At 41.2% G+C, this 25,641-nt stretch overlaps 1 protein-coding gene across 21 annotated transcripts in view; it reads left to right on the top strand.

Moving 5' to 3' along the window:
- ANKS1B (ankyrin repeat and sterile alpha motif domain containing 1B) overlaps positions 1 to 25,641 on the top strand; it is a 1,065,346-nt gene that overhangs the window by 948,030 nt on the left and 91,675 nt on the right. For 15 of the 21 annotated variants that reach the window (XM_043440436.1, XM_043440445.1, XM_043440444.1 and 12 more), the window contains 2 exons: positions 22,168 to 22,275; positions 24,323 to 24,502. In XM_043440436.1, coding sequence (XP_043296371.1) covers positions 22,168 to 22,275; positions 24,323 to 24,502 — 288 coding nt within the window. The remainder of the gene's footprint in view (positions 1 to 22,167; positions 22,276 to 24,322; positions 24,503 to 25,641) is intronic. The other 6 variants (XM_043440451.1, XM_043440450.1, XM_043440449.1 and 3 more) reach the window with 2 other exon arrangements.

Raw genomic sequence — 25,641 nt, 5'->3', positions numbered from 1 at the left:
CAACCCACGGACAGGATCTCCTTACTCCAGTCCTTCTCAGGACCGATGTCAGATTTAGTGTCCTAGAGCAATACTGATCCCTGACCTCATCAGCTCTAATCTCATCCTTTCCCTTCTTTCAGACTCTGTCAGCTTCCCAAAGATTTCACCATAATAAAAACGGTCCGTATTTTCTGAGCATACATGCCATGCCAAGCATTATTCTAAGCACTTAACATATGTTGTCAAATATAATCAAGTTGGAAGACCAGGTTTCTTTAGAGGGCCCTTAAATCTGGCCACAACCCACCTTCAAGTCTCCTGTCCTGCCGCATGCATATACAAAAGTTCTCCCTTGCCAAAAATGAACAGAGACATAAAGAAAAGCTGTTAAACCATAAACTGATATGCCGTGTTCTTTTGTTTTTCACACTTCTGTGTTTTTGCACGTGATAGCTCTTTTGTCTGAATTCCTTTCCCTTCTCTTCCTGGAAAACTCCTACTCATCCCTGAAAACCTGTCTCCTACACCACGATCTCCCACAGGCAGATGATCTACCCCGAGCTTTCATAGCACTGAAGGTGCTCCCTCGGAGCATCTGTCATCTGTCTTCCCTACTGGACCCAGAATCTCTTGATGCAATAATTATGGCATATTCACTTCTGTATACCCCTAAGCAGCACCCAGACAACCCTGGATGGAGAACTGTGTGCTACAGGCTGCATCTTTGGGGTCCCCCACCAAAGTGTGACAAGCTGCCGTAGGGACCTAGAACAGTGGGACTGTAACAGTTCTGACCAGGACACAGTGATCAGCTTTTGTACAACATGCTGTGGTTCTTAATAAACTTTCTGGCTTTAGTGTTTTGCACTTTAAGTAGCAAAAGTAATATAATAAAACTCCATGCTTGATTAAAGGGTTGTTGCCTTGTTCATTGTGAGGTTAGGTCTTGACCGGCCTGGGTGTTGTGAAGATGACAGTATTGACGGGCTGGGCAGAAAGAATTGGAGAGGATCTTTTTCCCCTTAAATCTTTTTCCCTTTAAACCTCCATTTAATTGCCTCATATCTCTATTATATAGGAAATAGCTTCCAAGCCTCCAAAGGAAGCTTTGTGCCGAAATTTTAATCAAAGATCAAACTGAACATTTTGAAAAGGAGTACTTGATAATGGAAGACGAGGCACTTATAATTCCTGATATATAGTACCTGATTATCCATCTTCCCAGAAGTCTCCAGTTGTGGAGAATATGACAGTAGATCAGGAAGAATGGTAATGTGAAGCTCTTTCACTTGCTGAGAGGTAATTCATTGAAGACATAAGCAACAAAATATGCTTAATACTGTGCTTTTGAAAACTGACTTTTTTCATTTAATTAAGATAGGGTTCTAAATATTAAGTATGTCATGGGGTGACTGTCTGTCTGTCTCATTTGGAAGTCAAGTAAATTTTCTGCAAGCATAATGATGTAATCATCAAGTAAACTGAACCAATCAGACAAAGTCCATTTGTTCTGTTGTCTTAATGATCAGTTCAGATCCTCCAGCTTCCTAATAAATTGGTTGGCAGTCAGTCCAAATTAGCTGGAGACATACATCTATTTTGACCTTGTATATAGACAAGATATTAACCTTGAGGCCATTGCAAGGGATAACTTCAAATTCTGTGTTTAAACATTCTTGAATTTAAGCTCTTTCATTTTGAGACGAAGAGTTTATAAAACCTTTTCTCCCTGCAAAAACCCTCATAAATGAGTGCAGTGTTACTATTTTAAAATTAAAACCATCTTTTTCAGCTTCTGCGTGACTAGAGATTTTGCAAATAACCATGTAAACCATTATAAAATGGAGGGGGGGTGGTGTTTGAAAAGTTGCATTTTTTTAAATTCCTAGCAAGATGCAAATTTTTCTTTCAAATTCATGATTTAAATTATTCAGCTTTTGGTTTGCCCAAATGCAGCCTTTTTTTAGGAAACAAAAACTAAACCGTACTTCTGTAAGATTCAAGTGCTTCATAAAAACCACTATATTAGTAATGCTTGGATTTTAAATGTTATGTTTGGAAAGGTAGCATCTCTTTTCTCCCAGCCTCCTTAATTAGCATCTCTCATAAGCGACATTTCTCTAAGAGACACTGCAGTTAAGGAGCTAAAGACTCCACAATGATTTTTACCTTTGCCTGTGGTTTTCCCGCAGGGAGCCTTCAACACATTCTGTCCGTGTTCAAGAGATATAAATATCATTTTTCATGAACCTTGATGAGGAAAACAGTTAAACCTAAATAAAAACAAGATTGCTGGGGAAAGGAAACCACTGTCGTCTCAAGGAAGTAAAATACGAGATTTCAACAGTTGAGGCATTTGGCCTGAAATAACTATCAGGAAATTCTTTTTTAAAACTGAGATTAGAATACTTCTGTGGCAAACAGTCATTTTATATATATATTGGAAATAAGCTCTGGCATTTAAATTGTTCATCAAAAATCACAAATTTCTTGAATCCCATAGAGACTGAACCAGGAAATTTTAATTTAAGCGTGAGTAGAAAACTGTTGATGTAATCAGTAGGTTTAATATTAAAGCTGTAGCATTTTCATCATTAATTATGCATTTCATGGCTATCAGGTGCCCACTACGTGAATAACACTGTATTGATTAATTATTGACATGCCCTATATTATCATCATTCTAGGGCAGCAAAAGAATCAATTACCAATTTTTCATCATATGTTGTTTTCTGTCCAGCTTAATATTAGAAATAACTTAAAGTAAAAATGAATAATCTCTCATGGTGTGAATGACATTATTTGAAGGTAATGAGTTCAGTGACAATTGCATGTTAAACCTTGTTTTCTTCCACATACTAAATCATGGTTTATTGCTTGGTTTTCATTGGAGACTTGTAAATTATAGTGAATTATACTGACAACTGGGGATATTACTTTTCCATTTGATAGTTCAGCATCTACTTTTCAGAAAGCGTTGCTCTTCTTTTTGCTTTTTTGTCTTGAGCTCATAAATTTGATCAACAAGCTTACAGACCTGATACAAAGTAAATATATTTCATTTTTTCATGCAGTGTGCTAAGTTGATATTTTTTCCTTGGAGCATGACTAATTTGATACTGTCATTCAGAAGTCTATTGCTAAAAAAAAAAAGTCTATTGCTGTGATTTGTTTTGAAATTTCTTTGTTTTGATCTGGTTTGGTTTAGTTTGGGGCTACTTTCTAGTAGCTGCATGGGAGGAATACAAAGAGAATAAGACTTTTGGCCTTCAGGATTCTGGTCTAGAGAAGGAAACGTTCAATCACCTAGCTGTAGTGCAGTGTGACAGGGGCAGGCACGGGTGAAAGGGTGTTGGTAGAAGTTTCATCTTTCACAAAGAAATATTTGAACTTGGTCTTGACGTATTGAAAGATGATTAGAGATTCACCATATAGAGAAGAGGTGAAGGACACTCTTAAAAGAAGGCACAGCTCATAAGCCTTAAAAGCCTCAAGGATGTGTCCCATTTTATTGCGGAGTAAGTGCCCTGGCCCCAAAGAATCCTCTAACCCTGAAAGATTACTTCTTTGCATGTCTTTATAAGAGCATCTACAGCAGAGCTGCTCAGTTCATTCACTGCACAGGGCAACCTGGTCACTGACCATGGTCATCCTTCTGTTCTCCAGGATTGGGGGAGAGGGCCAGCACCATGGACAGCTCGTGACTCCATCTTTCTTAGACTCTCATTCCCAGCTTTGTGAATCACGGCGGGCCACAGCAAAGAGAAAGGAGAGAACGTTAAAAGGAGCTCACCCCTCTCCCTCAAAGAATTATTATTATTATTATTTTACAGTGAACCCTCCATTAGCTGAAAGTTTTAGATAGCTGATGTTGTCAGCCCTTGCTTTTGGTGCAAGCAACAGTGACAACTGCTCCTAGGTGTTTATTAAAAGGAGCAAAACCTGAGATGCTGCAAGGGCCAGTGTGCATTCCTCAGCCACCTTCTGAGGCAGGACTGTGGCCCAGGAACAGATGGTCTTCACACAGCGTAATGCTGTGTGACGTTCCAAATATTCAGGAAAGAATTAAGGACCATCAATTAACTGTACTTAGGCAGGGGAGGAGCAAAATTTGTTTCTGTCTATATATTAGATATAGAGAGATTATTTTATATTATGTATATCTATCATATATAATATTTAGAATTATTCATAAATATTTACATATATTTTCTATAAAGATGATATATGTTTAGGAAGAATATGTTTTATATATCATATAACATTTGGAATTCTTGTATATTTTTCTATTTCATATTTACATGTATATCACTAAATATATGTTTAGGAAGAATGCCAAACATTATGTAATATATGACATATTATGTATAAATATATAAGATATATATATTTAGATAAAAAATCCAGTGAAGACTCCAGCAGCAGCAGGAAAAAGGTGTCATTTAGCCATTGCTGTTGCTGTTCAGACGCTAAGTCGTGTCCAACTCTTTGCAGCCCACTGGACTGCAGCATGCCAGGCTTCCCTCTCCTTCACTGTCTCCTGGAATTTGCTTGAATTCATGTCTGTTGAATCTGTGATGCAATCTGACCATCTCATCCTCTGCCATCCTCTTCTCCTTTTGCCTTCAGTCTTTTTCCCAGCATCAGAGTCTTTTCCAGTGAGTTGATACACTAAGTGAAAATTTTGTATGCTATATGCATATCATTATTCTAAGGTTACTTAACACATCACCTCATTACCTAAAGGTAATTGAAGTTTTATCATGTAAATATGCAACATGGAACCTCTCATGCAGCCCTTGAAAGCTACCTTAATTTAAGAAAAAAGTTTTTACTATCTAGGAATCATTACTGACAGACAGACTTCAGAATGCCCTCAAAGTTCCCTCTACCTTTTCCTGGCCAGGGCTTCCCCTTCTGGCGTGAAGAAGGGTTTTGGAATAATGGTGAGAGAGTAAAAAGAATATAAGAAATATTAACAGTCATTTCTGTGGTAGTTAAAATTAATGGATAAACTTAAAAAGACTTAGAATAAACTGTAAGGATCATATTGTAATAAATAACTGACTGTGACCACGTGCATTCACAGTTGTATCTGACTTTTTTCTACCCCATGGGCTGTAGTTCCCCCCAAGCTCCTCTGTCCATGGAATTATCCAGGCAAAAATACTGGAGTGAGTTGTCATTTCCTCCTCCAGGGGATCTTCCTGACCCAGGGACTGAACCTGAATCTGCTAAGTCTCCTGCATTGGCAGGCGCATTCTTTATCACTGTACCACCTGGGATCCATGATAAATAAAATACCAGTCTTTTAAATTAGCACATAGCCTTACAGCTAAATGAGTCTCTGGGGAAAGACCAAGAACTTCCAAGCAGAAGATGTGGGTCGGGCACCATGCTAGGTGCTACTATTAAAACCATCCTCCTTGGGCCTCTCAGCACCTCTGAGAAAGAAATGGCAGCAGGAGATAACAAATATAAAGAGCGTGAATTTTGGAAGTCAGCTCCTGTCTTTGTCACCTACTTTGGCAAGTTCCTAAAATCCCTGAGCCCCAGCCTATTCATTTCTAAAATAGAGAAGACCGCGATGGTAAGGTAAACGAGCTGATTGATGTTATATGTATATTCCTTCCTTCTTCTGACCTGTCATCTTGTGTTCTTTCCATGAAAGCCTCTTTTTTTGTTGCTGTTCAACTAAAAATTCAGATATTTCTGTGAACTGTGGCAAAACCATATCTTCCCACATATTGAACTTGCACAGTTGATTTCCTTCAGCACCTTAGTGTAGGACAGTACATTTATCTGTGTTAAATTGCATCTTTTTTGGTGTCAGCATGGCCTGTCAGCCTATTGAGGGAATTTTGAATTTTGCATTGGCCTATTACTGTATTCAGTATCCTTTATCACCTGTCATTGAAAATTCTGATAAACATTCCTCTTAGGTTTACTTGGATGCCATTAATAACAATATTGAATAGAGCAGAACCCAGGGGCAGAGGTCTATGGCATTCTATCTGTGGTCCCCTACAGGCTGTGACAGAATTACTCATCAAGCCTCTTGGGTATAGATTTATAACCAGCTTGGAATCCACTAAATTTTTCTCTCCTAGAACCCACCATCTTATAGATAATGAAAGACTTCATCAAGAGCTTTGTTGAAATCAAAGACAGTATATCTATGGCATTCTCCTGGTCTGTCAACCTCATACTAATAACCCTGTCAAAAAAGGAAATTAATATAGTGCAGCAAGAACTTATTTTTAATGAGAACACTGAAGTTTGAAGAGAGGCTGATGGCGCAGGTGTGGTTTCGGAGAAAAGATGCCTGGCCAGTTGCTGAGTGAGCCCTTTCCAGTGGTGACGTGATGTTGATGCGTGACCAAGTTCCAGAGGCTGGGCTCAGCCCTTCTGGTTAAAAAACTGGACTAAATCACACGCTGAATGAATTTCCATTTACTGAGAATCATTCTGCACTGGGCACTGGGCTTAGATGCTTTTCATATATCTCGTTTAATGCCGACACTAAAGGTAAGTACTGTTTTTTTAACTCCCATTATTTTGGATGAGTTAGGTGAAACTGAGTGAGGCTAAATAATTGACCCAGAGTCGTACATAGTAAGTGCCAGAATCGCGGCTCACACTCAGTCACCCTGACCCGAGCCCTGCTCTCAGTCACTGTGTTCTCCTGATAGAATCTCGCGTGCTTCTGGGGTGTTGATTTAGTTGACGGGTGAACAGCATAGCAGCAAGATTTGCAGTCTCTTAGTTTATTGTGGGAAGGCTTCCCTAACTGTGATCAAAGGCTCCCCACCCCCAAACTTTCACACTTCCTTTCCTGGTATCTGGGAACCAAAAAAAAAACTGATTCTGTGATTGCTTCCTGATGCATATGGTATTGGAGGAAGAGGAATTTTGAGGGATATCTGGCTTAGATCAATACAAAACCTGATGAAGTAGTCTCTTGAGTGCATGCTAAGTCCCATTAGTCATGTCTGACCATAGCCCACCAGGCTCCTCTGTCCATGGAATTCTACAGGCAAGAATACTGGAGGAGGTTGCCATGTCCTGTTTCAGGAGATCTTCCTGACCCAGGGATTGAACCTGAGACTCTTGAGTCTTCTGTGTTGACAGATGGGTTCTTTACCACTCACACCACCTGGGAAACCTGAAATAGTCTCTGCCCAGTGGCAGAAAATATCTCCCAAGTGATCAAGGGGCTTCCTTTCTCCAGTCAAGCTCTCTGTCCCAACAGTACTGCCAAGGCTAGGCGCTCTAATTGTGTTTTTATCCACTGTTTTGCTGCTTGAAATCTGCCCTCCACCCTTGCTTACATGCCCACCCACCCTGACACATGCCTTCTTTGTTCAATTGGGTTTCAGTATCACAGATTCAACAAAATAGTCAAATTGCCAGTCTTTTCCATAGGCTCTTTCTGGGCCGAAAGTCATTCTGTCTCCGTTCATTCTGACGGTGTGATTAAGTGCTTAGAATGCAACCTTATTCCTGGTGCTTGGGGGCATCTCATTATCAGACTTGCTATCCCTACAGAACCCATGCACACACTTGCTACCTCTACAGGACCCATGTTGGCTCCTAGTGAGCACTGCACTGTTTTCAAACATTCACAAACCATTTGCTGCAACCATTTAAAAAGTTCCCTGGAAATCCAGGGGCTAAGACTCTGCACTCCCAATGCAGGGGGCCTGGGTTCAATCCCTGGTCAGGGAACTGGATCCTTCATGCCACAACTAAAAGATTCTGAATGCTGCTAAGACCTGGTGCTGCCAAAAAAATAAAAAAGCATAGCCATTTGTACCAGTGTCTTGGCTTCAGAGGATTAAGCAAGACTCTTAAAGTAGACATTGGAAGCCATAGGTCCTGATTTCCGGCACACAGGTAACGCAGAGCGTCCTGCTCACTCACTAGTTTGTGGCTGAACAGCGCTCTGTACCCAGCGCTCTGGACCCTTGAAAGGTCCTGGATACCCTGCAGTTCCCATGTTGCTTATCCTTTAGTCCAGGTGGAAAATGACGCGTTCCTGGAGGCAGTGGTTGCTCTCTGGAGCAGCCTGAATTGCAGCCTTCAGGAATAGCTTACTCACAACTCACCTGCTGAATACTAACTACGGAGGGCCTTCTTCCCAGCGTTATTCATTTTTTTCAAACAGCTTTATTGTTGTGTAATTATGGATCATAAAAATTACCCATTTTAAATATACAGTTCAGTGAATTTTAGTAAATTTATACAGTTGTTCACTCATCAGTACTATTCGATTTTAGAATATTTCTGTCAGTTTAAAAAATTCTCTCCCAGCCATTGCAGTCAATCCCATTCCCACCGTAGGCAACCACTGATCTGCTTTCTCCTGATCCAGTTTTATCTTTTCTAGAGACAATCAAAAACTGAATCATACAATAGCATGGAAACATACACATTACCATATGTAAAATAAATAGCCAGTGGGAGTTCATGTTGATGTATAGCAGAAGCCATCGCAATATTGTAAAGTAATTATCCTCTAATTTAAAAAAATGAATCATACAACATGCAATCTTCTGTGTCTGGCTTCTCTCACTTAGCATATTGTTTTTGACACTCATCCATGCTGCAGCTTGTATCTCTAACCTGTTCTTTTTTATTTCTGACTAGTATTCCATTGCATGAATATATTATACTAGCTTTGACTCATCCATTTGCCATTAGATAAGACATTTGGATTGCTTCTGGGTTTTAGCTGTTATGAATAATGCTGGCTAAACATTCATTTTCAAATCTTTGGACGTTTCCATTTCTCTCGAGTCACTACCTTGGCGTGTACTTGATGGGTTGTATGATAAGAAACTGAGTCATAATATGAGATATTGGCAGTTGTCCCACACTTACATATACCATTTCACTATACCATTGCCGCCAGCAATGTGAAGTTCTAGTGTCTCCACATCCTCACCACCACTTGGTACTGTCCGTCTTTTTTATTTTTTTTTTATTGGAATATAATTGCTTTACAATATTGTGTTAGTTTCTGCAGTACAGAGAAATGAACCAGCTATATGTACACATATATCCCCTCCCTCTTGGCCCTCCCCCTACCACCACCCCATCCCACCCATCCAGGTCAGCCATCGCAGAGCGCTGAACTGAGCCCCCTGTGCTATAAACAGGTAGTCTTTTTTGTTGTAGCCATTCTAGGGGCATATAGTGATCCCAATTTTATTCTGTTATGTGATTCTTCAGCTGATAAAGATGATAAGGAGATAGCCAATGAGGGTTGGAAGAAACAATGAACAAAAAGTATTATAAAAAATCTTTCTCTCATTGCCATCCTGCTTTCTCATCTTGATTCTGTCCATGGGACTAACAATAAGATCTGCTTTCCTTAGAAATACCTTTTTTTTTTAATCTTTAACATCCTTTTTCCTTCTGTACAGGGGGTGAATATAGTGAACCCCCAATTCTAAAGTGCAGTAATAGCTAGCTAGGCTAAGTAAAATCCATGCAAGCATTTTTTACACCTTAATTTTAGCTAGTTTTAGATAGATTTTTGCCTCCTCCCACACCCAATTCTTTTATCAGAGCAGCTGACGAGAAACAGAATTGACTGGTTTGAATTCATTGCCTCTTTCACTCTTCTAACCTCTGATGGAGGGTGTTACATGTCATTAAAGTAGCTTCACAGCAAGAAGGAGGCAGTAAGTGAGAAGAAAAGGAGACCATGTATAATCCAAAAATTGAATAATCAGGACCTCACCTGAGATTGTCTCTTGAAATTCAACTTGTCTTAAAGCTTCTTTTCAGATAGGTATATAACCATATATTTTAAATATCTCAGTTTAATTTATAGCAAATGGACATGTATTAATAATGAATTTTGTTAAATGTAATTTCATTTACAATAATGAGCACACTGGGCATACAATATAATAGACAGTAAGTTTTATGATCTCAAAAACCGAAATAAAATCAGTTGAAAAGTTCTTTTAGTAACCGTCAATATCCAGGGCTTTCCTGGTAGCTCAGTGGTAAAGAATCCACCTGCCAATGCTGGAGACACGGGTTCGATCCCCGATCGAATGCCATTCGATCCCATGACTTGGAGCAACGAAGCCCAGCTGCTGATTCTGTGCTCTAGAACCCGGAAACCATAACTACTGAGGCCGAGAGCTGCAGCTACTGAATCGCTGCCCGCCCTAGAGGCTGCGCTGCTCAGTAGGAGAAGCCAGTGCGATGAGAGGCCCGCACGTTGCAGCCGGAGAACAGACTCTGCTCTCCACAGCTAGAGAAAGCCTGCACAGCAGTGAAGACCCAGCACAGCCAAAATGAATAAAATATTAAAAAAAATAAATGTCCGGCATGGTTAACAAAATATAAGTGAAAGTGTGGCCTCTATACTTTTTAAGATGCAGAGCATTTTTAGGCATTAATAATATCCAAAGAGATTTGAAATTTTCAAACGCTATTAGCCCATCATCACATCTGTAAGAATAATGTCAGATGTGGGATATAGCACATAGTTCCCATTTTCTTTTATAACAGATTTTTCCTTCAGTAGTCTCAACAAATGGGTTATTGAGCAATGCAAACAAAATCTCTTCTATGAAAACACAATTTGCAGTAAGCTGTACTCACAAGTAACTTACAAGGAAATTAGTTAGGAGTTGATTGGTTGGTTGGTTGGTTGGTTTGCATTTTTTAAAAAATCTCCTGGAGCAATGTTTATGTGAAAATATAATCAGAAAATTAGTACTTTCATCAAGAGGTAATTCAGAGAGCTTTACAAATAAACCTAAGATTCTCATTGATTACAAAAGAAGGCTTTCTATCTCCAGAACCCTTAAAACACTCAGAGGCAATTATACCATTAAGGTCTCTCTTTCTATGCAGAGATTATCTCACTTCCTCATAATTAGTATTTCCTGTTTATTGAGACAGACTCCATTCAGAAAACACACATTTTCCACCCCCCACCCAGCTTCACCTCCCTGTCACACTCCTCTTTCTCACTGTCCTTTTCTCTCTCTGTACCTTAGAACCTCTTTTCCTTGACATAGGTTAACAGTTGTGTTTTGGGTTTGGTTTTGTTTTTTAAGTATAGTTGACTTACAGTATAACATTAGTTTCAAGCATACAACTTTGATAAGTTTGTGGATTATGCTCTATATAGTGAAAGTGAAAGTCCCTCAGTCATGTCCGACTCATTGCCACCCCATGGACTATACAGCCCATGGAATTCTTCAGGCCAGAATACTGGAGTGGGTAGCCTTTCCCTTCTCCAGGGGCTCTTCCCAACCCAGAGATCGAACCCAGGTCTCTCGTATTGCAGGTAGATTCTTTACCAGTTGGGCCACAAGGGAAGCCCAAGAATACTGGAGTGGGTAGCCTATCCCTTCTCCCGCAGATCTTCCTGACTCAGGAATCAAACTGAGGTCTCTGGTTGCAGGCGGATTCTTTACCAACTGAGCTATCAGGGAAGCCCATTCTCCATATAAAGTCATTATAAAATACTGGCTGTATTCCCTGTGCTGTACATTACATCCTTGTAACTTATTTATTTTATAGCTGGTAGTTCGTACCTCTTATTCCCCTTTGCCTGTCTTGCTGCACCCCCTCCCACTTCTCTCCCTTTGGTAACCCCTAGTTTGTTCTCTGTATCTGTGAGTCTGTTTCTGTTTTGTTATATTCATTTGTTTGTTTTATTCTTAAGACTCCACATATAGGTGAAAATACACAATATTTGTCTTTGTCTGCCTAGCTTATTTCACTAACCATAATAGCTTCCAGATTCATTCATATCGTTTCTGTCAAATTTTTGTTCTTTTTTTCGCTGAGTAATGTTCCATTGTATGTATATACCACATGTTACCTTCTTTATCCATTTATCTGTTTATGAGCACTTAAGTTACTTCCATATCTTGGTTGTTGTAAATAATGCTGCTACAAACATTGGAGTCATATATCTTGTCAAATTAGTGTTTCCATTTTTCTCAGATATATACCCAGGAGTGGAATTGCTGGATCATATGGTAGTTCTGTCTTTAATTTTTTGAAGAACCTCCATACTGTTTTCCATAGTGGCTGCATCAGTTTACATTCCTACCAACAGTGTCCTAGGATTTATTCTCTCCACATCCTCACCAACACCTGTTATTTCTTTTATACAATAACCACTTTGACAAGTGTGAGGTGATATTTCATTGTGGTTTGATTTGCATTTCCCTGATGATTAGTGATGTTGAACATCTTTTCATATGCCTGTAGGCCAGTTGCACGTCTTCTTTGAGGAAATGTCTATTCAGGTTCTTTGCCCATTTTTTAAATCAAGTTGTTTGATGTTTTGATATTGAGTTGTATGAGTTTTTTATATATTTTGAATATTAGCACCCTATCAGACATATTATTTGCAAATGTCTTCTCCCATTCAGGAGGTTGCCTTTTTGTTTTCTTGATTGTTTCCTTAACTGTGCAAAAACATTTAGGTTAGATTAGGTTCCACTTGTTTATTTTTGCTTTTATTTCCCTTGCCCAAGGAAATAGATTCAAAAAAATATTGCTAAGACTTACGTAAAAAATGGCAACCCACTCCAATACTCTTGCCTGGAAAATCCCATGGGAGGAGCCTGGTAGGCTACAGTCCATGGGGTCGCAAAGAGTCGGACACAACTGAACGACTTTACTTACTTACTTACTTACTTACTTAAGACTAGAACACGGAGAAGGCAATGGCACCCCACTGCAGTACTCTGCCTGGAAAATCCCACGGACAGAGGAGCCTGGTAGGCTGCAGTCCATGAGGTCGCTAAGAGTTGGACATGACTGAGCAACTTCACTTTCACTTTATGTCAAAAAGTATACTGCCTGGATTTTCTTCTAGGAGTTTTGTGGTTTCAGAACTTACATTTAGATCTTTTTACAAAATAAATCCATTTTGAATTTATTTCTGTGTATGGTATAAAATATTCTAATTTCAATCTTTTACAAGTAGCTATCTAGTTTTCCCAACACCACTTGTCAAAGAGACTGTCATTTCCTCATTGTATATTGTTGCCTCTTTTGTAGTAGATTAATTGACCATATGTGCACAGGTTAATTTGGGGGCTCTGTTCTATTGCATTGATTTATGTGTCTTTTTTCATGCCATACCACAGTGTTTTGATTACTGCAGCTTTGTAGTGTAGTCTGAAGTCAGGATGTTTGATACTTCCAACTTCATTCTTTTTTCTTAAGTTTGCTTTGGCTCTTCAGGATTTTTTGTGGCCCATACAAATTTTAGGATTATGTGTTCTAGTCCTATTTAAAAAAAAAAAAAAAGGTCATGGTGTTTTGATAGAGGTTGCATTGAATCTGTAGGTTGCTTTGAGTAGTATGGACATTTTAACAATATTAATTCTCCCAATTCATGAACACAGGGTATCTTTCCATTTCTTTGCATTGTCTCCAGTTTCCAACACAGTTGTATTTTGATGGCATCTGTCATACAAACTGTTATTTGCTGATTATTTAATAGCATTTACTATAAAAAAAATAATAGCAGAAGGAAAGAAAAATTGTAAAATCTAGTCATAGATTTTTATTTTTTTAGTTGAAGTGTTAGAGGTATAGGGAAGGAGCTACAGATGGTGGAAGATGAGGGAGCTATACATCACCCTTGGCAAGACTATGTGAGAGAATTTGGTGCTAAAACTCTGAAGGGATAGAAAACTATTGAGAGTAGAAAGGGAAAGAAATAGGATATGACTGTTCCTTTCTTCTCCTCCAGAAGATCTTCCCAACCCAGGGATTGAACCTGGGTCTCCTGCATTGCAGGCAGATTCTTTACTGTCTGAGCTGCAGGGAAGTCCTATGTAAACATATATATTTGGGTGGATTGATGATGGGTAGGTGGGTGGGTGGATGGATGGATATGTGGGTAATATGCAGGAATATATACATACCCATGTTTTAAAAAGTATTTTCCATCTACTGGGTTGAGAGCCCTGGAGGACTGAGTCATTGTCTTTTTTGTCGCTCTCAAATTGCATAACGTGGTGATCATATGTGAAAGACATCCCATAAATGTTTGTCAAATAAGATTATTATTGTCTGCTTAATATCACTCTTCAAAAACATTGAAGATCACTTAGCTAGAAGAAGAGGCAAGGCAAGAATAAAAATTTCATGATTGTCTCCTCCAGAGGTCCTTCCATCCACCACACCGTTTCAAACACAGATTATTTCAACCCGAGAAATGAGAAAATGTCACAGTCAAAACATGAATGCAAGTTCAAACAAGGATTTCTGGAATTGTGGGAGCTGAAATTGAATGACACACAGACACGCTTGCCTTGATGCTCTCAGGTGGAAAGTGTTTAGAATTTATTACCAGGGAAGGGGAAAAGCTTTCACATTTCATTGCAATTTTAGTTCTGCAGAAGAGAAGAGAGCTGATAAACTTCTGTCTCAGCTTCCATTCTGGGCGTTCGGAGCACTTGGAGTTTCTTAGAAGAGGTCCCTCCGGAGGTAGATGAGCTCTCTAGACTTGCATGGGAGCTGCTGTCCTCAGGTGGCAAACATCTCCAAAGGAAAGGGGGGAATAGTCTATTTTCTAAAATGGAATGGGGGTTCCACATGCAGGGTAGAACTGTTTCATCCAAAATATTATTTAAATAAAATTAAAATTAAAATCCCTTCCTAAATAAAAACCCAGAAGTAAGAAGGATGCAGTCCCACGGTGAAAACTAGAATCTCCTGCGTGCTTAGCACTGCCGTATGTGTAATCACCGGAGGATTCCAGCTACATGTGTTATTTCATGTCTGTCAGCTAAATCTGAACTCCAAAATATAACAAATGCAAAATGTGACACTGAGGAACATTATGTGGGTTTGTGATTTTCCCTGGAGGATGCGGTCCAGCAGGCAAAAAACGGACTGAGATTTCATGTGGAACGTGGAGACAGACTGTCGCTACATGACTCTCCTTCGTGACTCACATGCATTCCTGCAGCTTTCTTTGGGGTTTTTCATATTGTGTCTATGCAAACATGGCAACAAAAATGGAAGTTGAAGGATGATAGCATTTTTTTTAAAACATGTGGAATGTTTGCTGTCCTGAAAAGGAGCACAAATTAAATTTCCAACAGCGAGGAGAATAGTTAATGAATTATGACATAACTTCTCTAAAACCCAGTGTGGTAATAAGGAGTTACTTTAAATTCCTACCAAGAGTTGTATACTTAGGAAAGTTCTTTAGGTTTAATATTGAGTGAAAAACATTAAGGTGAAAATTGTACTTACATTATGACCACCACAAAGCATAATTATGGGGACAAAATGAAAGGAAATATAGCTAAACACTAAGAGCCTAGGATAATCTGTTATTTGTTTCTCTGTATTTCCTGTCTCTATAACAGGAAAGCAGTATTGTCCTTATAATCAAAACATTGCTTAATTTTTAAAAAGCAGATAAAGGAAAAAAGCATGTTTAATTTATATCACAGTAAACTTAACATGTTTAATTTATATCACATTAAATTTTCAAAGGAAAAAAAAGTCTGGGTACCCTGACTTCCAATTTGCTATGACATATATTCTGATGTGAGCTATTCAGTGTGAGGGTAATGTCATGATATTGTCTAGCAGAATTCCCACAGCTAAACCCAGAAATGTAAATGACAGTGAGATAATATTATAGCATTGTCACTCAGCACAGTTACTCTCCTATTGCTGGAGTGTACCAGGTGGTTTCTGAAGTTTTTCTTTTCGGTTGCTATTGGAGAAGATTCCGAGAGGCAGCTACTGCTCTGATGAATGGGAACCAACATACAGGCCTGCATTGTTTCAACAACACTCCTTCCCTTTGACCCACATTTCTCATGATAGTTACAATGAAAACCAAACCAAGCATTCACTTTAACTTTTCACCTACTGGAATTCAGCAGCTGGAACCACATTCTTATCTTCATGTGTGTAATAATTTATTCTTAGTTAATGGTTTCGGAGAAGCCAATGGCACCCCACTCCAGCACTCTTGCCTGGAAAATCCCATGGGCAGAGGAGCGTGGTAGGCTGCAGTCCATGGGGTCGCGAAGAGTCGGACACGACTGAGCGACTTCACTTTCACTTTTCACTTTCATGCACTGAAGAAGGAAATGGCAACCCGCTCCAATGTTCTTGCCTGGAGAGTCCCAGGGACGGGGGAGCCTGGTGGGCTGCCGTCTGTGGGGTCGCACAGAGTCGGACACGACTGCAGCGACTTAGCAGCAGCAGCAGTAGTTTGCATGCTCACTTGTGTGCTCAGTCGTGTCTGACTCCTGTGTGACCCCATGGACCATAACCCACCGGACTCCTCCATCCGTGGGCTTCTCCAGGCAAGAATACTGCAGTGGGTAGCCATTCCTTTCTCCAGGAGATCTTCCCGACCCATGGATTTAACCTGGATCTCCTTCGTTGCAGGCGGATTCTTTATTGCCACCAGGAAATCCAGTTAATGGTTTGGTGATCTAGTATTTATACCCAGTTTCTCTGAGTTTCCTCTTTGAGTCTGCCAAATAATTTGTGACAGAAACCCACTATTGTTTTTTGAGCTGAGCAGAATTGGCTCAAAATCTTGGAGTAACTAAATGCTCAGTATATTACCATTAGTCTAGCTTTTACTCCAATAGGGTTTCTTCCTTTTACATGCAGTTAACTTTTCACCCAAGCAGTGATGAAATCCATACAGAATTCTATACTAACACAGTAATCATTGCTCTGGCTCTTTGAAAACTGAAGGTTTACAGGCTGACTGGTTGTGAGTTATGGTGCCTAGGGTGGCACAATTTTACTTATAATGACAATCACTCAAGGCAAACCCAACTGCCTTTGGACTTGACTTTTCCATAATAACTGTTTTTCTTTAGAGTAGTCTCTCTGTTATTGCCTTGCCAATTGGATTTCTTATTGTCAGCTTTGGAGTTTTGAAGCCAGATGTCTACCTTCCCTACCTCTCTAATATTAGTCAACTTGGATTGAATCTTGGGTCAGTGAGGACTTCTTGTCCTTTGGTATATATGCATTTTACAAGGAATTCTGTAAGGTACGTGCCTGAGCTGTTTTGATCTGAAGCTTTAACTCTGCTATAAGCCTTGTCCAAAATCAAAGCTGTATTATTTTAATGTTTTCAGATGATTGAGACCCAGTGTAAATGTTTTGAACACAATAACTGAAACAAAAAGAAGCACTAGCTTAAGAACCATTATAATGTGTAACCAGTAGTATGTGTGTGTGCTCAGTCATGTCCAACCCTGCAGCCCCACGGACTATAGCCCATCAGGCTCCTCAGTCCATGGAATTCGCCATGGACTGGGTTGCCATTTCCTACTCAGGGGATCTTCCTGACCCAGGATCAAACCCACGTTTCCTGTGTCTCCTGCAGTGGAAAGTGGATTCTTTACCACTGAGCCCCCTGGGAAGCCCAACCAATAGTATAACTAAGGCCAAACACTATAGAGGTTGGTAGCAACCAGAAGAGCCTGTGGTGAGTGGTAAAGAGCAGGTTCATAATCAGGTGCGTATTCCAGCCATGATATCCATTAGCAGTGAGACATTTGACAAATAACAGTGTCTCTAAATCTCAGGTTTGGCGTCTCTAAAATGGGAATGATACTGTTATTGTAAGAATTAAAGGAGATATTTACACATATATAAATGCACTTGGCACAGTTTCTGGCACAACTAGAACATAGCAGATGTTCAGTAAATGTAATCATCACTACCTCCTATAACATGTGATCATTTCTAGTAAGGAAGGGGCGCTACCCAGGCGTAGTTGACACAAGTCACATTCTGTGTTAACCAGCTCATTCTAGCTGCCTATATGTCTGTCTCCCTTTTGGGGGTAGTTCTGTGGGGGAGGCAGCAACAGTCCAGTGTGGATAAGGGCCTCAGTTTACTGCCTATTGGAGATTAAATGGTGGGATGGAAGAATAGGGTACTTTCCTTTAGATTAGGTCTGGTACTACACTAATAGCTAGAAACCAGACCCATTCCTACCAGAGCATGTCGCTTCCATGAGGACTTTTCTGAGCTTAACCACATCTCTTCCTGCAAGTCATCACCATGTTTGTTTGACATGATTAACTTTATAAAAATGGCCAAGTCCCTGTTTTGCCGGGTCAGATTTCCATGTATCCTTAGAGACTGTTAGCTGAAATGAGCGCCCTGTGCAGGTTACATCTTGTATGTGCAGGGCACTGTGCTGATTCCGCTCAGTCTCACTCTGTCTTCCCAACAGCACTTGAGATGGGGCATTAACTTCCTCATTTTATAGGCAAGAAAACTGGAAACAAAGAGTCAGGTAACTTGCCCCAAATTGAGTTGTCAGAGAGTAAATCAAAAGCAGCAATGGAGGTTACACCCACTCAGTTTTACCACAGTTGTTATTTAGTGTCAGTTATTTGTCAAAATAATTTTGAATGTTTTTATTGCTATAAGAACATTTCTTAGCAGGATTCAGGGGTCCGGGATAGCACCATCACCATCAGGTTCAATTCCCTCCTGAGAGAAAGGCAGAAAGGATTTTGTGGGAGAAATTTATATTTAATAGAAGTTGTAACCAAGTAGTTGAGAATAAGAATAAAAGGGAATAAGAAAATGTAGTGGTTTTTAGACTTGCAAATACACTTGAAAAGGTTAATGTTGTATTTTTCAGAAATGGAGGCTTTCTTTGATCTTGATGTTTAAAAAATAAGAAACAATGCAAGGGCATTTCTCTGGATTGTATGAACAGTATTGTCTGCAAGTAATCTGCCCTGGGACTGCATTTATTTAGCATATTTATAAATCATCTGAAAGAAGGAGTATATGGTGAAATTCCAGATTTGCAAAAACTACTAAGTTCCTCCAGGTAGTGAAATGCCAAGCTGGCTAATATGAATATAGGAAGATAACACAAGCTTCCGTGAATGGGCAGAAGGATGGCAGATGGGCTTCTGCATGGACAACTGTAAGATAAGGAATGTAGGAGAAATCATTCAAACCATCCTTCCAAATTAAAAGGCTTTCAACTATCAGCTCTGACCGAATTAAGAGGTTTTCCAGTCAGTGTATATTTTTGTGCCTCGTTATTCCTACTGCAGCTATGCGGCCAGCCACAAATCAAGAGTGCTTAGAAAAGGCATTTTTAAAGGGGCATTAGAAGCAGGAAATGGTATCCTGCTTAAATGTAGTGCCAAAGTGCGCCTATACCTGGATTATTCTGAGTAATTTGTTCAGCAGACCTGAAGCAGTTGAAATAGGGGAGGAGACAGTACAGAGAGAATGGACTAAGGGGACTGCTTTATGAAAAGAGAGCTGCTTTATGAAACCAGCCTGCCCAGATGAGGATGTATCAGTCTGGGGGAGATGAAGGTTTATAAAATCAGAGGGAGGTGTTGCATGTAGACAGACCTTGATTAACACTCACCATCCTCATCCTCAACAGACATGGGTCAGAGAGTGAATATAAAAAGGAATTGAACAAACTTACGGTTAACAGAGGGGAAATGCAGTGGGAGAGGGATAAATTAGGAGGTTGGGATTAACATACACACACTACTGTGTATAAACTAGATAACCAACAAGGACTTCCTGTGAAGCGCGTGCTCATGTGTGCTCAGTCGAATCTGACTTTTTGCAGCCCCATAAACTGTAGCCCACGAGCCCACCAGGCCCCTCTGTCTGTGGAGTTTTCCAGACAAGAAATACTGGAACAGGTTGCCATTTCCTGCTCTGGGGAGCTTCCCAACCTACGGATCAAACCTACATCTCCTGCATCTCCTGCTTTGGTAGGCAGATTCTTTACCTCTGCGCCACCTGGGAAGTCTTACTTATTATGTAAAACATATGCACAGTATTTACACTCAGTTGTGTCCGACTCTTTGCAACCCCATTGATTATACAGTCCATGGAATTCTCCAGGGCAGAATCCTGGAGTGGGTAGCCATTCCCTTCTCCAGAGGATCTTCCCAACCTAGGGATTGAACCCAGGTCTCTTGCATTGCAGGCAGATTCTTTACCAAGGGAACTCAATACAATATTCTGTAATAGCCTGTATGGGGAAAGAATTTGAAGAAGAATGGATATATGTATAACTGAATCACTTTGCTGAACACTTGAAATTAACACAACATTGTAAATCAACTATATTCCAATATAAAATAAAAATTTTAAATATTTTAAAATTCAATTTTAAAATAAAAGGAATAGAGCATCATGCTAACTTAAAATCAAAATCAATTTAGGCAGAGAGGCCAATAGGCTACTGACAAATAGGGTAGCACAGAATGAGTGCCAGAGAAATACCCCCCTCAACCCTGTGAAATTTAAAGAGAATATTTAAAAAAATCATTTTCACAATGGGTCATATACTTTTGGAACTAGTTATCCAACAAGAATTGTTCTATCCTAGTACCGTATATGTGTAGGAAAGAGGTGAACATATTTCTTATGAATGAATTTATAATTTTGTTGTTTTTAAAAAGTCAGTGGTATTTGGAGATATGCCCAAACTTTGCTGTTTGCCTACGAGTAAAACAAGTTTTGGAATCAGGCAAACCAAATTCAAATCCCAGAGCCACCATATATTGGCTCTTTGGTAGGCTACTTCAGCACTCTGAACCTCAGTCTCCTCTGCTGTAAATCAAGAAGCACACCTTCCCATTAAGAATGCTGTGATGAAGGAAAGCAAGCAATGTGGAAAGCTCTGGGGAGGGCTGAGGACCGAGGCTCTCTGCAAGGCTTGGTTTCCTGCGTCGTCTCTTTGCACTTTGCCCTTTGCAGTGTGCTGTCAGACTCAAAAGTCCCATCCTGGGAGACCCTGGTCAGCAGTACTTGATTCTATTTCTACTTTTACTTTCATCTGCCTTAATATTCATTCGTCCATGTTCATTGAGCTTCCATTATTTCAAACATTATTGGGGAAATGATGATAAAGACATACCTGCTCTCTGGACACTTACCTGGGCGAATGTTTTTTTTGAGAGCTTCCCTGGTAGCTCAGCTGGTAAAGAATCTGCCTGCAATGTGGGAGACCTTGGTATGATTTCTGCATCAGGAAGACCCCCTGGAGAAGGGATAGGCTGCCCACTCCAGCATTCTTGGGCTTCCCTGGTGGCTCAGATGGTAAAGAATCTACCTGCAATGCAGATTCGATCGCTGGCTTGGGAAGATCCCCTGGAGGAGGGCATGGAAACCCACTCCAATGTTCTTGCCTGTAGAATCCGCATGGACAGAAGAGCCTGGCGAGCTACAGTCCGTGGGGTCGCAAACAGTCGGACACCGGCAGGGCTGTGTTACCTGGGGAAGTGCCAGTGTCAGCTGCTCAGTCGTGTCCGACTCTTTGCAGCCCCGTGGACCGGACTGTGGTCCGCCAGGCTCTTCTGTCCATGGGAGTTCTCCAGGCAAGAATACTGGAGTGGATAGCCGTTCCCTTCTCCAGGGGATCGTCCTGACCCAGGGGTCAGATCCGGGTCTCCTGCATTGCAGGCAGATTCTTCACTTCCTGAGCCGCCAGGGAAGCACCTTGCGGGGAGGGGGGTGCTTCCAACCCCGCAAATAAAGTTGTTTAGAGACTGCTATGAAGAGGCTCACGGGGTGGAGCATGCCGGCCGAGGGCTCGGTTCTTTGAGCGAGGAGGTGGGATGGGCCTTTGGGAGGAGGCCACACTGAGGCAGCGTCTAAACGGATAAGAAAGCATCATCTGAAAACCGCAGGAGAGGCGGTGGGTCGGGGAGCCGGGGGAGCACTCCAGGCAAATGGAGAAAAGGGGTAGAGACCCCAAGGCCAGACTGTTCAAGGAACAGAGAAGGCCCGAGGGGAGAGCGCAGGGAGCAGAGAGAGAAAGAGCAGCCAGCCCCGTCGGGCCTGGACGCCAGGTCAGGACGTGGGTTTTGCTCTAAGAGCCGTAGGAAGCTAGTATGAGACCTGACTCACACTTGGAGAGGTCTTGTGGCTGCTGGGTGGCGAGCTGGACCCGCGGGAGCCTGGCTGCCGGAAGCCCCGCCCCGCTCCTCCTCGGCCTCGCCGCCCCGGTGGCGTGTGTCTCCGTGGCCTCGCGCGGACACACGGATCTCACGCCCCATCTCTCCCGGTGCAGAGTAACTTTGCACAAATCTCTCCCCGCCTGCATCTTACAGGACAAGTAAAAATCATTTTTCTCAAGTGAAGTATTTAATCCAAATATATATGTCGTTTCAGGTTTTAAAAATCAATTTGATTGGCCACAGGAAACGTATCTTGGCATCTCTGGGAGACAGACTACACGACGACCCGCCACAGAAGCCCCCTCGGTCCATCACCCTCAGGGTAAGTACCCCGCGTGCTTTTTCTGCCCTCCACTCGTATCCTCAAATACTGTGCTGTGCAGTAAGATGGGAATGACTGAAGTGGTGGGTCACGAAGTACAGGCTGTTTTCCAGGTAGCTCACCTTATCTGTATAAAAAGCTTTCTTGCCTTTGATAGCATTTTCTAAGACAAGATTTGTTTTTCTCGATTGGTTAAATATGTCTTTTTGAGATTTAGATAAACATCTGAAAAGCCACCACCTTTAAAGAATCTCTCTGCTGCCCCCCATCCCACACTCCCCTCAACACAGAGAGGAAATGAATTTTCTGTCAGACTCCTCAAACCCACAGAAAGAAAATCGATGAGGACCAGAGTTAAGTAAAAGATCGATTTAAAATTAACCTTCGGGTCTTCTGTTTTTTAAGAAATGAGTTGTTCGGTTTTTACCCACTTCAAAAATTAAGAATAGAGAATCTGGACTTTAGTAAACTATTTAAGCTATATTTTAGAATTATGGGGTATAAAAACTAGAGAGAAACCATAGGAGGAAGAGAGAAGTAAAGTGGAAGGGAAGGAAGGCAAGAAAGAGCAGAAGGAAAGAGACAGAGAGAAGATTCCAGGGAGAATGGTCCCAGGAAGGAGTAACCAGCAGTCTCTGGTGTTTATGAGGCCCATAGGATCTTTTCAAAAATTCACCATAAAGCCGGGGTCTCCATGACCAGTTGGAGAGTTCCAGCTCTGTTCTCTTTATCGAGCCCTGTACTTGCTTGCTTCTGATTCCTTTTCTGCAAGTGTCAGAAAGGGTAGTGATAATAAATGAACACAAAAGTGGCACTTAGATGTAACTGCCAGCAATGAAATGCCGCTGAATGTTTCTTATCAGTGGACTTCAGCAAACAGCGTAACTACTGTCAGGGTAGGAGATGATCAGGCAGGAGAGGAGCTGTTAAGGTTTTGAGGCTGATTCAATTTTAAAGGAGAAGAAAATACACAAAGACTTCAGAAAATGCGAGCGAATTGGCTCCCGGAGGGAGTCATGAGAAAAACTGATGACTAGGAGAATTGGGATATATTGGGTTGTTTGGAAGCTGGTTGAGGGCTTTGGGAGTAGTGACTAAAAAAAAAAAAAAAAGACCTATTTTTCTCCCTCAATAGAAGGAGCCTCAGATAAATTGGGGGGGATGAGCTAGAAAGGGATTACTGTTTTGCCTTCATTTTGCTGCATGAAGAGGAAAAAGATATAGGCACCCTCAGTGCAACGATCCTAAATGACCCTTTAGAGGAGTATTCCCTGCTACGTCCCCCACTGTCTCTCCTTCCTCTTCTGAACCTCTCCCTCTGGCTCTCTGGAAGAGACTTGAGTAAACAGCAAATAAATCAAAGAGGTTCCCAAGAACAAAATGCAGGACCTTATTAATCCATCAGAGGTGGTCTGGAATGTCTTGGGGAGAAGTAGCTGAAGAACCAGCACGATCCCGTCCTCCTCTTACTCGCAAACACCAGAGCCCAGCTCTCTGCCCCCCTTATCTTACCTCTCCACTGGTTTCCCCCAGTTGTCTTTGCCATCAACGCCTGTCCTCATGCATTGCTCTGGAGTCTGTGCATGTGGCACGCCATCTCCAGCTCGTGTCCTCTCCCCAGCCTGATGGCCAGGCTGCTCTTTGAGGGAAGATCAAGACCCACGAGGTGCTATTTTAGCTGTCTCGTCGTGGCACCTACCGTAATGAGGCCACTCTGTTCCCATGGAGACACAGTTCCCTCCCTTGCAGATACGCGTGACAGCGTGGGGGTGCCTGGCACATGTGTGCCTCTGCTGAGATCATCCATGATGGAGGCTTAGAAAACAGAGCCTGGTTCTTTATGCTGTAAACCTTCGACCTGAAAGCCTTAAGGGGGGACATGTTGATCATGCCATTAATAAAATGGTGGAATGTCATCGACTCCTCAACAGTTGATTTAAAAATGACTCCCCACTCCCGCGGTGTGTCTTGTCAGTATTTCACAATTTTGAAACCAGAGGTCAGCCACAAGAACATGGTATTTATTTCATGATGTATTTCCATTCAGGAACCCAGTGGTAATCACACTCCTCCTCAGTTGTCTCCATCACTTAGCCAAAGCACTTACACCACTGGTGGCTCCCTAGACGTTCCTCACATTATCATGCAGGGCGATGCAAGGAGGAGAAGAAATGAAAACTACTTTGATGATATTCCCCGATCAAAACTGGAGAGGCAGATGGCCCAGGTAAGGTGTTCAGAGCCTCTGTGATGTTTTTGCCTTTTTCCAAGATTAAGTAATGCATTCCGATTTTGAACAGTCGCTCACAATGGATGCATATTGTACACAACCTAACTGGAATTTTCCCATTTTATGTCATGACTTTTATTCCCTGCTCAGTTGAGCTAGATTGAAACAGACCTTTCTGGGAATGGAATGTAAACACAAATCATTGTTATCCAGTTCTTGACTGAAGATATTGTGTCTGGTCTCTTTGCACCCAGAAAAGTCTTTGCTCTAAAGGGAATAATGCTGTGTAAGAATCAAATCACAACGAAAAGTCATAAAGGTCTAGATTACAGAATTAAATTGGTCGGATGACAGGGTGAAAGTCAGGGGGGCGGGGAGGAGTAGGGCTAACTCCAAGTAATGCTGTTAATTTCCTGCCAGATTTACACATTTGTATAGACTTGTACAATGGGGACTAGTTGCAGCCATCTCATATTGTCACCTTGAGTAGCTGAAAATGATGCTGCTGCCTGACACAGATACCTGAAGAGAGAGATCTGTCCTGTTCAGATTTCGGGTGTGGATGTCTGGGTCTGTCCTGTCCCCAGGTCACTGCTCAAAAATTCAAGTCAGCCATAACCAAATAGTGGTACTGTCGCTAAAGCACTTTCTGATGGCAGCTTGCTCTGCAGTTTCACCCCGAGATTCAAAGCTGTGGATCTGTTGACAACTATTGGCAGAATCAACTCTTTTCATCCTCATTCTAGGTTCAGACTGATGTGTTAAGAGACTTCTCTCTGCCTCCCACACCTAAGATGAGAATCTTGAGGTGAAAATTTGACTGTAATTGCTTTGCCTTGGTTGTTAAATATTTTTCTCTTCTGTTTGGTGAGATTGTGTTTTTTTAAAGCCTTTGGTAAACATTCAGTGCTGCCGCTCATGAAAGAGAAATGTGAAAAGAATGTTCTGGAAACCGTGGCTATTCTGCGTACAAATGCCCTGGAGAGAAGGGGTCTGAGATATTGTGTCTCCTTTCAGCTTGCTCAGTATTGAATTGGTTTCAGGGTTCTTTGTGCAGAGAATAGCAGTGCTGGGATTATGGAGAATCTTTTATTGCAGGGAGGTGCAAAGACAAGAAAAGAATGATCTTCCCTCTC

Source organism: Cervus canadensis, chromosome 21, assembly GCF_019320065.1.
Source record: "Cervus canadensis isolate Bull #8, Minnesota chromosome 21, ASM1932006v1, whole genome shotgun sequence".
Classification (NCBI taxonomy): domain Eukaryota; kingdom Metazoa; phylum Chordata; class Mammalia; order Artiodactyla; family Cervidae; genus Cervus; species Cervus canadensis.
Note: the sequence above shows the minus strand (reverse complement) of the source record. Positions and strands in the feature narration are given on the sequence as shown.